This window comes from Crocodylus porosus, unplaced genomic scaffold, assembly GCF_001723895.1.
Source record: "Crocodylus porosus isolate Cpor-Errol unplaced genomic scaffold, CroPor_comp1, whole genome shotgun sequence".
In the NCBI taxonomy this organism is placed as follows: domain Eukaryota; kingdom Metazoa; phylum Chordata; order Crocodylia; family Crocodylidae; genus Crocodylus; species Crocodylus porosus.
In genome coordinates this window covers 66,010,160-66,023,977 of record NW_017728948.1, presented here as the reverse complement: position 1 = coordinate 66,023,977, position 13,818 = coordinate 66,010,160, and the positions used below count along the sequence as shown (strand labels likewise).

Below are 13,818 nucleotides of genomic sequence, written 5' to 3'. Positions count from 1 at the left end.
ATAGGCCAAACCCTTTCACCTGGTTTTATATATATGTGTGTGTGTGTATCTATAATTTTCCAGTTGCAATGATGCATTCAAAAGAGCATAATTAATGCTGAAAACATGATTAGAAGGGATTTCAAACCTCATGCTTCAGGGCTTGAGCCAGTCTCTACATGTTAGAGACAAGCACCAGACCTACTGCAGGGAGAAGCTGATTACCTCCATCTGTCTACTGCAATGTTTTAATACCTTCCCCTGAGACAGCTAGTATTTTGCTACTGTCAGAGATGGGACTAGCTCCACCTCAGGCCTGATCCAGTTGGATAACTCCTACATTAGTAAGAGCAGCACAGTAGCCAGAAAGGAACAGAAACTACCGCATCTGAAAAAGCTGGGAATGCAGGGGAAAAAAATTAATCCAACTCAGTTTTAGGAGCACATTTCCTCCTAAAACAGAACTGCCACAACAGAAATCTAAATGCTGAGTTAGGTGTGACTTAAATTATATCTTTCAAAACCTTCAGTCTCAAACTTGTGGGCACCATGCCAGTATGCTTATTAGTGCACATGGCATACTGTGCACAGGTGTTTAAGCAGGGGAGAGAATACTTTCATGCTTGTGTTTCCTGCATGCAAGGAACAGGGGCACATTAGCTGTGCTAGTGATGGTATATAAGCTCTCACTGAACTAGGATTAGTCGCTCAGTTTCTGGAATGGAAAGGGGAAGCCACTCTGAGGACAATCAGAAGTTATACATAATTAATACATCCCTGACCTGAATGGGGAGCTACTAAATGTGAAAAATCAGAGAAAAGATTGTTTGGGGAAGGGAAATCACAGACCTCTCCCCTGTGAATAAATCACAGCATGGTGACACACACACGGACATGCACACTCGCACACGTGCACACACCCACCCAGGGGCCAGCCCTTTTTGTCTGCCTGCGCTTTAAAGGCTGAGTGATTTGGTGCAGGGAGGGACTTGCTCTCACTTCCTCATTGCATTTGACGTGCTGCAACAGGTTGCTTTGCTGGTGGACTTTCCCTGCTGCTAACAGAGGAGTGGGAGAGATGGGACAGAAAGGCCCGTCTTCCTTCTCCTCTTGAAGTGGCACCCAGTGTGGGGAGCAGTGGGTGGTGCGGATGGGCAGAGTGGAGCTTGGAGAAGGAGGGAAGATGAGTCGATGCCCAGAAGCCTACCCTGTGGCGCCAGAGGAAGTAGAAGAGGAGCTCCAGAACCTAGAGTAAGGGGAAAAACTGCTTTGTGCTTTCCATGGATGCAGCTTTGAGTGAACTGAGTATTTGAGACCCTATCCCACAAAAGGCGTTTCTGGCACATTTGGTAACGGACTGGAGGTCGCTCTTGAGAGTTTTGTTTTGCTTGACATTGCTTTTGTCTCATTTTCTTCTCAGTTCGAGGCCAGAGAAATTGGGGAGGGCACTATATTGCATGGAGACTGAACAGCAGAATGAATGCCATTGCTTCCCCTATATAGGCTGAAGTAAAAGCTGATCTGCTGCTAGCCTGGCAGGAGAAGGGGATTTGTTTGCCACAGGAAAGGATGGAGACCTCCAAGGCAAGAAAGTAGTTGTGTAGCTGGCAGGGGTTTCTTTTTTATTCCTTGGGGAAGTTGTTTCCATTAGTGCTGAGCCTTTGTTTGCTTCTCTCAGTCCAGTTGTGTGGATCCGTGAGTTGGTGTATGTACAGATGGACGTGTTTCACTGCCGATGTATGTTTCAGAATGAAAGAGGGTGATACGTTAGGTTCTCCCAAAGTGTAAAAGGCAACAGAGGTCCAGACGTCTGCACTAAATCTTATTTATAAATTAACAAGTGCCCCTTCAGCAGTCATTTGGATTTCACTTTTCTTCTGCTGAGTATTGTCAGGGACAGTGGTTTTTTAGAACATTTGAACAGAGATGTGACTTTTATATTTAAAACAGAATTAAAAATAAGCTACTTCTCTGAGGTGAAGGGGAAAAGAAATCAGTATGAGGGTTTTTGGAAGATTATTTGCCCGACTAGTTGTGTTGTATTGTATGTATACAGATACTGTTTGGTGTCTTCTCTCATATAACCCTTATGAATTGGGAGACAAGGACTACCTGAAATGTGTATCCTTTGGTTGAGCAGTAAAAAGAAATAGTGTAGTACTAACATGTAGCTGGTAAATTATAGGACCAACATTACTTCTGCGAGCCCCCCAGTAACTTCAAAGTGTGTGTGTGGGATGCTCTGTTAACATCTAAATACATGATTTGGCCTTCTCGGTCTCTCTCTCTCCTGCACGCACGCACGCACACACACACATCCACACACATTTTGTATGAAGCTTGAACTGTGCTAGACTTTAGCCTTTATGGTATTACAAATCCTCCAGAGCATGGGCTAACTTGATAAGCATCTTGTACTGTTGCCAAGCCACTGGTGAAGTTTCAGAAAACAACAAAAATAATGGCCACCTGCCTCCCCCATTGACATCAGCTACCGCTTCTGGCAATTTCATCAGTAGCATTATTTGTAATTTTTTCTTCCCAGTAAAATTAGCTTCGCAATACTAGATATTAGGATAGTATGCTTTTCTTGACCTTTTTTATGGGTGATATCTGTTCACACCCAGTTATGTAATGTTTTATTGTGATGACATAGTACACCCAACATTGTGTATTATACTAATGTTGCAAAGCTACAATCCCTGATATTGCACCTCCCTAAAAAAATGTTGTTGCCACAATACATTTTCTCTTTCAGGTCTCATCCTACAATGTATTAGAGAGCTGCAGCCAAGGGAACATAGTTAAATAACATTATGAACTTGTATCAAGCATACCTGTTTTAGGCATGAACTACTATATTACACAGACACATATACCATATAAATGCATGCACTTGCAGTGCTAAAGAGTTGCCTATTTAGATTCTTCTGCCTCAGCCCTCACCAGCGTCTGAGTGCATCTGTCCCATTGCAAGACTGACATAAAGTTATGGATGAGAATACACATTTTCCAAGGTCAAGACACTTAAATAAGGGCGGGGGGGAGTGCCGCCATAAAATTATAAGCATCACACTTATTCTCAGTACAGTCTCCTCACAGTTTAAACATTTTCCTTCAGGACAATCCCAAAGACAAGGTGTGTTGTTTTTACTGGCATGGCTGCAACTCCAGAGAGGTTCCCTAAGGTGAAAACAGAAGCAGCAGTAGAGAAAAAACGATGGAAATGCTTCCCAGTATCAGTAGCCAAACCAGGACAGCACTTTTCCCACCTGCCTTGGGTTGGGTTTTATCTTACAAAAAAGGCAAATTGAAATGCTAAAATCAGTCCTAGATTTTTCCTCTGGTTTTGCTGCTCCCAGAGGTCCCGCCCACAAACTGTTCATCCCATATCCTAGGTGCTTTCTTTTTCTCTCTCTCCCAAACACACACCCCGAAACTCTTCCTGTCTCCTTACTACCTGCTTGAATTAATGAATCATTTGAAACAGAGGTAGTTAGCTGCGTTATTTTGAAGCCAGGCAGAAAGTAGAGCAAGATGACACCTTGGCGACTGACTGATTCAGAGACGTGCACTTCTGCAGGCAAGAATCTACTGCGATTAAACACGCAGGGGAAAAAAAACGATTGTCTGCAGAAAGCAAAGGGTCAAAGGGTGGGACTGAAATACTGAGTTTCAGTCTGAAAGAGTTCAGTAAAATACAGTAAACATTTTCTGACAGGATCATTGTCTGCGAACCCGGTCAGGATGTCAAACACACCGAATTTGTTACGCAGAACTTTTGAACGGTGGAATCTTTTTAATGCATCTCAATTGGGTATTCAAGAATGAGTCACTCAAAACCATTAGTCATTTTTAAAAAGCTTTGGAGGGTTTTTTTTTTTTAATTAAAGCTGCAATTCTACAGATACTAAGTAGAGCCATCACTAAGGTCAGTTCCTTGTGCTCGTTGCTGTCAAATGGCTGACAGCATTTTGCAAGACCTTTCTGTAATGCTGTCATTATGGCCTAGAAAGCAAAAATGCTTTTGCTTGCATCTATTTGCTATCAGAAAGATTGGTCTGGTCAAGATGTGAATATAGAAGTGGGAGCACAAATGGGAACTGGCTAAATAAAAAAAGAGGCATGACATCTGCAGTGAAGGGGTCAGACAAAGTCAAAGGGGGAGAACAAGGAGGCAGAGACCAATAAAGTCCTCCAAACAGAAAGGCTATGCTGTCCTCTTTATATTGAAAGGAAATGGGCAAGGATTAGAAGAGCTACAACCAGTATGAAAAAGATGGACGTGCATTGCTTAAAGTATAGGTGCAGATTGGCTCTGTCATTCTTTTGTGCCCAGTTTAACAGATGATGGGAGCAAATCTTTAGAATACAGACCACATAGGCCTTATGTGGGCCGCTGCTCCTTAGAGGGAACCAAACCCTCCTTCCTGCTGACACAGTAGTCATTCCACCTGTGGTGAGTGCAATGGGACTTTGGCTGCTGCCTGGCACGTGTAGACACTGCCAGCTGCTACAGTCCATTCAGCAGCCTGTGTCTTCCTAGGGTATGCTTCATGCTCCGGAGGCACAGCCGCTGAGTGGCACTGCTGGAAGCATCTGGCTGCATGCGCTCGCTTGCAGTGGCTGCCGGAAGCTGTGGTGGCAGAGAGCAGGGCAGCTGGTTGGATACATCCTCAGAGGAGTTAAAGTATCCTCCTAGCTGATGCTGTGTTCCCACATCTAAAAGTGCTTGGCTCAGGCAGCCTGCACATAGCAAAAGTGAAATGAAAGCACTGAGTAACGGTTCCCACTGCACCGCTATTGTATTTCTCTTTTTCAATCTATAATATTGCTGTCATGACATACAACTTGTGCCTTAGCTATTTACAAAGAGACTGAGTTGCAGCTCTTGTGGGAACCATTATTTCTAACTACCTGTTTTATTTTGGTTTTTTGCTAAGGCCCTGATCCCATGTTAGTTTGTGAAAAAGGCCTGTGCCCAGCTCTCCCCAATACCCCAGCTGGGGTACCTGGGGGAGGGGGAGGCCCACAAGGCAAGGGGGCTCCTCTTTACCCCTCTCACCCTCTCCCTCCCCCCAGCTCTGGTCATTCAAAAGCAGCCAGAAGCTCCATGCTGCCATGAGCATTAGCCCAGCCCTGCCCCTGAGTGAAAAATTAACCCTGGAGGAAACACAATTTCCCTAAGGTGGCCTGCTTTAGAGCACATTAATTTAATACTTCATTTGCTCAGGGTTAATTTTTCATGTGTTCGGCCATTTAAGAAACACTCTGCAGCCATGCACGTGTTTTTAAGTCACAGCTGCAGAAAGCTTTCAGGGGCCCGATCACACAAAAAATGTCACTTCTATAATCACCCCAAGTTAGATTAGGTGGCCATTTTTAACACAATTTAGCTTCTTCCTATTCTCCCCAAATTCTGTACCTAGTGATAGGATTTTAGGGGGCCTGAGTAGTTAATAACTCTGTTTGCTTATTTAATGGCCTGTGTTGGCTTATTTTTTATGTTCTGTGTATTGAGGGTGTCAGCTCTGTTTGTTGTTTGTTTTGCTGGAGGTCTTTTAATCTTGGGGGTTGTGCGGATGCTTCAAAGCTTGTATAAAATCTCTCCCAACCATGTACTTAGTCCAGTAATATATATCACATTCCCCACTCCTAAATCTCTTTGCCCCTCTGAAAATGTAAGGGGACATGGTGGTGGGGAAGGAGTGGAGAGGTAAGAACACAAGTTTTTGAAAGAAAGAGGAGATGTTATAAAGAAATAATGACTAGTTACTGGAAGAAGGGAGGGCAGGGAGCACCTTAGAGACTAACTCGTTCAGCAATGCATAATGCTTTCATAGGCAAAGTAGGCTATTGCCAGCAAAAGTTTATGTCTCTCTGAACAAGTTAGTCTTTAAGGCTAGGGACAAAAGACAAACCAGCTTAAGTGATCAGAAACTGGTTTAAACCTGGAACAGAACAGACGTTCAGTGCACATAAACCAGTTTGAAAACGGCTGAAACTGGTTTGAGATAAACCTGGTTGAATGTGGTATCAGACTTAATTGATTTGACTCAAACCAGTTTATGCAATTTTTGTCCCAGGTCCCTTGCTGGTTTAAGATAAACCTGACTCCCATAGCATCCTGGCATGCTCCCTAGGGTGGTGGGGGTCTGTGCTCTACAGCTGGGCGAGCCCCTCCCCTCTGCTCCCTGGCTGGGGCTTGGCAGAGACTGCCGGTACATCTAAGTCTGCATGGCTTCCCTCTGCTCTACACCCCCTCTCCCTCGCTGCTTGCTGGAGAAGCAGGGACCCCCGCCCTTCCTCCCTCCTATCTCCTACAGCACAGACCCCAGCCCCACAGACCCTGTTTGTGAGTGTCTCCAATTTCACTGGGACAGGTAGAGAGAACAGTGACCACTTAGGGCCTTTTGCAGCTATTGTTTTGTTGATGAAGTGATAAACACTGTTATTAGCCACCTGCTGGCTTGCTCCCCAGTCAGTTTGCTGTAGAGAGTAGAAAGAAGGAAGGAGGGAGATTGAAAAGCTCTGTATCTTCAGTGGAAGTATACACTGCACCTTCCACTTTCCTCAGAGTGCTAGTAGAGGCCTGGGGTCTGTCAACACTCTTGCCCCTTGAGCAGCCAGTGAGGAAAAGCCTGGGATGGTGCAGGCAGCCTCCCTAATCAGAGCATCCTGCTGGGGTCTGGCCATCCCCCTGCCAGCTCAGCACTATAGAAGAGAAGGGAGGGCTGCTTTAACCTGAGCCACCTGAGCCTGGGCTTCTAACTTGAACCACTGCAGGCATATACCTGAACTTCCTCAGTCCAGAGAGAATGCCTGTCCAGTTACAAACTGGTTCAGCCTAGCCAGGTTAGACTAACCTGCAAAGATTGAATCAATTCAGGCTCAGGCTTTTTGAATGTCGGTCACTAGCCCAAGAGTGCATCTACACATGCGCTTTAATCCACATTAGCCTAGTTTAATGCACATTAAAGCATCACAGAAAAACCATGGACACTCTTACACTTGCTTCAGGGGTGGTAGTGGGGGGAACACTTTAATTACACCACCTCCAAGAGCCACGCTAATTAAAGTGCCTCAGTCTCTTGTGTTTTAGTGTCCCTGTGCTTCAAAATGGTGGTGGGACATGCCTGAATTAAAGCTTGTTCAACAAACTTTAGTTCAAAAGCCCCTGCTGACATTTTGAAGCACAGAGACACTAATACACAAGATGCGGAAGCTGGCTGGAGCACAGTAATTACCACGCTCCAGCAGACTTGATTAATCGAGTCTGCTCCGAAGCATTGTAATGACGGCATGTTGGAGCAGCCCCACAGCACATGTACAAGCACCTCATGCGCTTTAGCTAATGGGCTTTAAAATAGACTAATGCATCTTTTTCTATTGAGATTTTCTCACAATAGAGATACTAAATGTAATGCACATTAGCAAAAGCACATTAATGAACATGTAGGACCCTAAGGTCCTAACTTACCCTACTTTCTGGCTGACTTCAGACTAACGTCTGAGGAGAAAATTTGGTTTTTAACTGATTAAATATTTGTATTTGATCTGGCAACCATGGAGATAATAAATACAGTACTCAGTGATGCCACATTGCATTTATTTTTCAGAGTAAAGTAATCTGTTGGGGTAACATTCTCTCTCTGACCAGTTACTGTCATTGGAATAGATAAGAATGGGTGTTTCTAACCTCTCTGCCATGATTTTGTTTCAGCTCTTGAGTAGGAACCAGTTTTCATAGTGGAAAGAACCACTGCAAAAAATTCCAGATAATTATTCTAGAGCAAAATGTACTCAATTAAATATAAGTTGCATGAACTCTAAGATCCTCAAATCAGTCTGAGTTATTGGCACACATTTCTGGGTGGGTAAATGTATGAGGAGGCAAGTCAGCATGGCACATCTTCTCACATTTTGCTGTGCATTGCTGTTAAAATAAAATTCACTGACCAGAAGACAATCTCTGTCGCCAGAAAAAAAAGCAGATGTATGTGCCAGTGGAGAAACTGAAACAGAAACATCTTCTGCTTTCCTGCCAAGAAATAAAAGTGATGGGTAAGGTTTGAAGAAGTAGATAACAGGAATGGAAAACAATTTCAAAGCTGAAGAGTAAAAAATAAAAATATTTTGATATATTTGACAGTAGTAGGAAGGAAAGCTTCAGAAAGCATGTAAGGGCAACAAAAGTGGGCATCAGTGTCCACTAAATACCTAAAACCCATGCACCCTATTACTATGGGAGAATCCTTTCCTAGGTATACAGGGCTTGCTTACCTTAGTAACATGGAGCTTTAATTACACTGAGAACAATGGAATTGCCCAGAGAAATGCCCTAGTGAATAAAAGTTAGTGCAAAAACTTTAGTACTTCTTGCTAGTGAACCCTGTTTTACCAAAACTTTGAAAGAGCTATATGTAAAAACCCTCTTTTTAGTCCCATATGCCAGGTAAATCATTCACCTTTCATTCAACATGATGTAGGATATACAAAACTAGGAGACAGATGGTTTTCTCTTAAAATTATATAATGAAATAATTTCAGGAACTTTACATTCAGACATTTGGGGTCTGCCTGAAAGTTTTCCTTCAACAAGGGAAAAACCTTGGGCATCTCAAATAACTTGAGAGAAACTGAATCATCAGTTAAAAATATTCTCTGAAATTATGGGAAAAATGAAAGCTAAGAATTGAAATTCACCAAGACATACACAGACATTTATGCAAAAAGCAGTTTGCAAGACTTACAAATTTAAAGGAAATAAGGCATTTTTAAAATATTGTTCTTGATTGCAGCTGGCATCCAACATTTTCCCCAAGGTGCGTACTGTTGTTTCTGTTAATATTTGTGTTGCAAAGAAACTCCTATATCCAGTCAGGGGGACTGTAAGCTCAGGGAAACTCCATTTTCTTGAATTCGTGTTTTGGGCAAGAGATCAGAATGTGGATTAGCTTGTCCCCAGAACAGCAACAGGTTAGTTCTGTAATTCATTTCCAAGAAGCATGTAGAAAGGTGCCACTAGCTCATTTTCTGTTTTTCTGTATGAATGAAACTGAAGTGTATGAAACTGTTTGAAGTGTTTTCCATACATACCAAGTATTTCTCTCTTGTAATAGATTTTCAAAATACCTCTCATTTTCCTTCCCCGCCTCAATAGTATTTTGTTGGGCTGAACAATAAAGTTGCTAAATATTTTAGAAGAACAGGGAAGGACACTAGAACATGGTCAGAACTTTGTGCTGTGATGATATCTTGGAATTTATTCAGACATTAGGGTGATTAAAACTGGATAAAATGGCCAATGTGCCCTCTTTAACCCTCATGTATACATGTGCCTAGACAACAGTAGATTACTAGTTCATAAACAGATGAGGTCTAAATTACAAGTAAAGAGAATGGAATAAGATATAAAGAGAAGGAGGAATTGAGAAAATAGAAGTGAAAGCTGGAAGAGGACAGGGTATAAATAAACTGAAGTAAAGGAAGAATACAGCTAAAGAACATGAGCATAGGACTTTAAGGTGAGATAAATTCACTTCAGTTATTTTTTTTCTTACCTTTTTTTACTTCTTGGTAGCAGGACAGGGAGATGGAGGAGGAGCTGCCCTTAAAGTGTGGTTTTGCTCTGAAAAAATGTCTGTGTAAGCACTTTCTTATTCAAATGATAAATTCTTTTTGGGCATTCATTTCATGCTTACTTGCTAACATTTTTTTTTATTTTTCTCTCTGGAGTGTCCATGCAGGTAAGGGAGAATAAGGTAGATTCCCTTGAAATGCCATCCACAGAGTTCATAACTATTCTGCTTAAGGAATCCTTATTTTTATTAATATATGAGGCTGAAAGAACACAATTTGGCTTTCAGGTGCTAGTTGTAGTTTTGAGGTTTGGCAAGTAAAAAAATCTGATTTTAACTGATTATTCAGTGCATTTGATCCAGAAATCACAGAGATAATAAATACAGTACCCAGTGATGCCACATTGCAATTACTTTTCATGGTAAAATAATTGATTGGGCCAATACAATCTGCTACAGTGAAAATCTTTCTCATTCACTTAAGTGGATCAGGTATTCTAGGTGAGGGATGGAAGAGAGAATTCTGGATCATGGATTAGAGAGATCTTGGCCCAGCATTAGAGTAGGTGAGAGAAGGAAGGAGGACATGCCACACTTAAGTTTCATTCATACTCCGTTTTAGAGCATAAAGCTGGGATCTCTCACCTAACGAGAAAAAAAAAGTCCTCATGGGAGTCATGTCCAGCTCACACACACTTATTGTGAGGTAGTTCCCCACTGGAGATGGTGAGGTCACATACAGAGGTCTGCTAATCTTAGTTAATAAAGTTCATTCTTTCAGCTCAGGCAGTAGAGGCTCTGGCATTGAATTCCAGATACAGTCGAACCCTGACTTACGCATACATTGCGTTCCTGAGAATCCTTGCATATGTTGAATTCACGCGACTCAAGGTGAATTTTCCCATAGGAAATAATAGAAAAGTGCATTCCTTAGACCTCACATTTATGACACCAAAGGTACCAAAATAAAACCTTTTTCAACCAATACTTCATGTATTGTTATAAAAACATATTGTAAACATATGCTGCTACCACAATGGCAACACTGAGACTGAGCGAACCTCCAGAATCCTGCTTGGGAACCCAAGCTGCACCTAACTCCATTTGACTCAGTCTGCACATCTCGTAAGGCATTCACATATGTATGTGTATATACGCGAATGAAGCACGTCTCGAGGTGTATTTTTTTGCTTGGGTGTTAATATTAATTCGTGTAAATGCAAGACTCAGGCAAGTTGAATATGCATAAAACGGGGGTCTATCGTATCATGGTTTTATCCCCACTGAAAACCCCCTACCTAAAAGTATGGCCACTGCCTGCTTTAAACATCTGATAAGCAGGAAGACTAGCAAATATGGCAGAAGACTAGCAAATATGACAGAAGACCAGTGTGGCTGAGCAGTGAACTCTTCAATGAGCTAAAACACAAAAAGGAAGCTTACAAGAAGGGGAAACTTGGACAAACAGCTAGGGAGGAGTATAAAAGTATTGCTTGGCCATGAAGAGCTGAAATCAGGAAGGCCAAACCACAGCTGGAGTTGCAGTTAGCAAGGGACATGAAGAGTAACAAGAAAGGTTTTGACAAGTATGTCAGCAACAGGAGGAAGATCAGGGAAAGTGTGGGTTCCTTACTGAATGTGGGGGGCAACCTAATAACAGAGGATGCAGAAAAGGCTGAAGTTGTCAAAGTCTTTTTTACCTCAGTTTTCACAGACAAGGCCAGCTTCCAGAATACTGCACCTGGAAGCACAGTTTGGGAAGGAGGGGAGCAACTGACAGTAGCAAAAAAAACAGATTAGAGACAATTTAGAAAAGCAGAACATGTACAAGTCCATGGAGCTGGACATGTGAAGGGGCTGAGGGACTTGGCCAACGTGATTGCAGAACTGTTGGCCATTATCTTTGAAAACCCATGGCAGTCGGAAGAGGTCCTGAACTATGGGAAAAGGGAAAATACAGTGCCCATCTTTAAGGAAGGGAAGAAGGAGGATCCAGGGGACTACCGACTGATCATCCTCATCCCAGTCCCTGGAAAAACTGTGGAGCATGTCCTTAAGGAATCCATTTCTAAGCACGTGAAGGAAAAGAAGTCAGCATGAGTTCACGAAGGGCAAGTCATGCCTGACCAACCTGGTTGCTTTCTATGATGAGACAACTGGCTCCATGGATGTGAAGAGATCAGTGGATGCGATATGTCTTGATTTTAGCAAGGCTTTTGATGTGGGTCACCACAACATTCTTACAAGCAGCTAAGGAAGTACAGTTTGAATGAATGCACTGTAAGGTAGACAGAAAACTGGCTGGACCATCAGGCTCAGAGGATAGTAGTCAACGGCTCTATGTTTAGTTAGCAGCCGGTATCAATCAAGTGGAGTGCCCCAGGGGCCAGTCCTAAGGCCAGTTTTGTTCAATATCTACTTCAACAATCTGGAAGTTGGGCTGGAGTACACCCTCAGCAAATTTGCAGATGACACCAACCTGCAGGGAGTAGTAGATATACTGGAGGTTAGGGCTCAGGTTCAGGAAGACCTAGACAAATTGGAGGATTGAACCAAAATAAATCTTATGAAGTTTGATAAGAACAAGTGCAAAGTTCTGAATTTAGGACAGAACAATCCCATGCACTAGTACAGGCTGGGTACTGACTGGCTAAGTAGCAGCTCTGTAAAAAAGGACCTGGGGGTTACAGTGGACAATAAGCTAAATATGAGCCAACAGGGTGCCCTCATTGCAAAGAAGGCTAGCAGCATACTAGGCTGCATTAGTAGAAGCGTTGCCAGCAGATCCAGGGAAATGATTATTCCTCTGTATTTGGCACTGGTAAGGCCAAATCTGAAGTACCATGTCCAGTTTTGGGCCCCTCACTACAGAAAGGATGTGGACAGATTGGAGAGAATCCAGCAGAGGGCAATGAAAATGGTGTCTGGGGAACATGACTTATGAGAAGAGACCAGAGAATGGGACTTACTGAATCCGGTGAAGAGAAGATTGAAAGTGGATTTAATAACAGCCTTCAACTACCTAAAGGGTGATTACAAAGAGGAAGGTGTTAACTGTTCTCAGTGGTGGCAGATAATAGAACAAGGAGCAATGGTCTCAAGTTGCAGCAAGGGGAGTTTACGTTAGATTTTTCTTAATATCTTTCTCACTAAGAGGACAGTAAAGTGCTGGAACAGGCTACACAAAGAGGTTTTTAAGATCTGGGTAGACAAAGCCTTGACCGGGGTGATATAGTTGGGGATGGTCCTCCTTTGGGCAGAGGGTTGAATTAGGAGACCTCCTGAGGTCCCTTCCAACCCTAATTTTCTATGATTCTATGATAATGAGAAGTTACTCGATGAATTATGATACTACCGTATGAATGTCTAAGAAACCTAATGATGCCTAACTTTTTAGGATAGGAAAATATGTGGATGTTCTGGTTTGCAACTATTTTCTCTCCATACAGTATAATTGCTTAGATCATATCTTTTGAAAAGGACAAAAACATGGGACAGTGAGAATATTTTTGCAAGAAGGGCCCTATCTGATTTCCAGACATAACCTTTGCTGTAATCAATATTGTTTCAAACAATTGAAGCATGTTGGAAGTAAAGTCTCTTCCATGTTCCATACAGGTATTTTACTATATTTTATCCTCACAATAAAAACAGATGAGTTTCTATTTACTGGCCAATAAATTATATACTGAGTGCTGAGAAAAGGATTAACCTAAGTTTGTCCATCCTAAGGTTGCCAATGGCTAAAGGGTGCAATGTTCTTACCTAAGGGGGAGGTTGATTATTTTTCAAAGGTCCAAGAATTTACTTGGCTCCGTCATCACTGGCCAGCTGGGTTTGCATTGAAAGGAGTCTTTGTTCCCTTTCATTCTTCTCAAAGACCCCAGATCAGGGGCCCAGCCAAGCTCCCATACACAGAACGCTCTTCAATAAATCATTTTTTTTTCTCCCAGAGATGTCCATAAACTTCCTCCAAAAGTTTAGAGAAAAATGGTACATTTACTGGGGGTGTATTTATGTGAGATGTTTACTGTGGAGTTAACTAATTACCTTTGCAAGCAAAATGTCACCGTTTGTACATGCAACCCTATTAAGTTGTAATAGAAGAAGCAATAAGAAAAATATAGCTTTAAGGAAAGGAATCCAATGTTGTCATTGGCTAAAGCAAAGTTTTTCTTTTGGGGGTGGGGGGAACAAATGGGTTTAATGGGTTCAAACTTAATGAAGTTAGCTAGTTTGTTTGGTTTTTTTGGACAGA

The 13,818-nt window shown here is 42.3% G+C and overlaps 1 protein-coding gene across 1 annotated transcript in view; it reads left to right on the top strand.

Annotated features, from left to right (window-relative positions):
• The first annotated feature begins 954 nt into the window (after window positions 1-954).
• DAPP1 (dual adaptor of phosphotyrosine and 3-phosphoinositides 1) overlaps window positions 955-13,818 on the top strand; it is a 46,816-nt gene continuing 33,952 nt past the window's right edge. Inside the window, exon 1 of the mRNA XM_019552998.1 lies at window positions 955-1,230. Coding sequence (XP_019408543.1) covers window positions 1,130-1,230 — 101 coding nt within the window. The 5' untranslated portion in view covers window positions 955-1,129. The remainder of the gene's footprint in view (window positions 1,231-13,818) is intronic.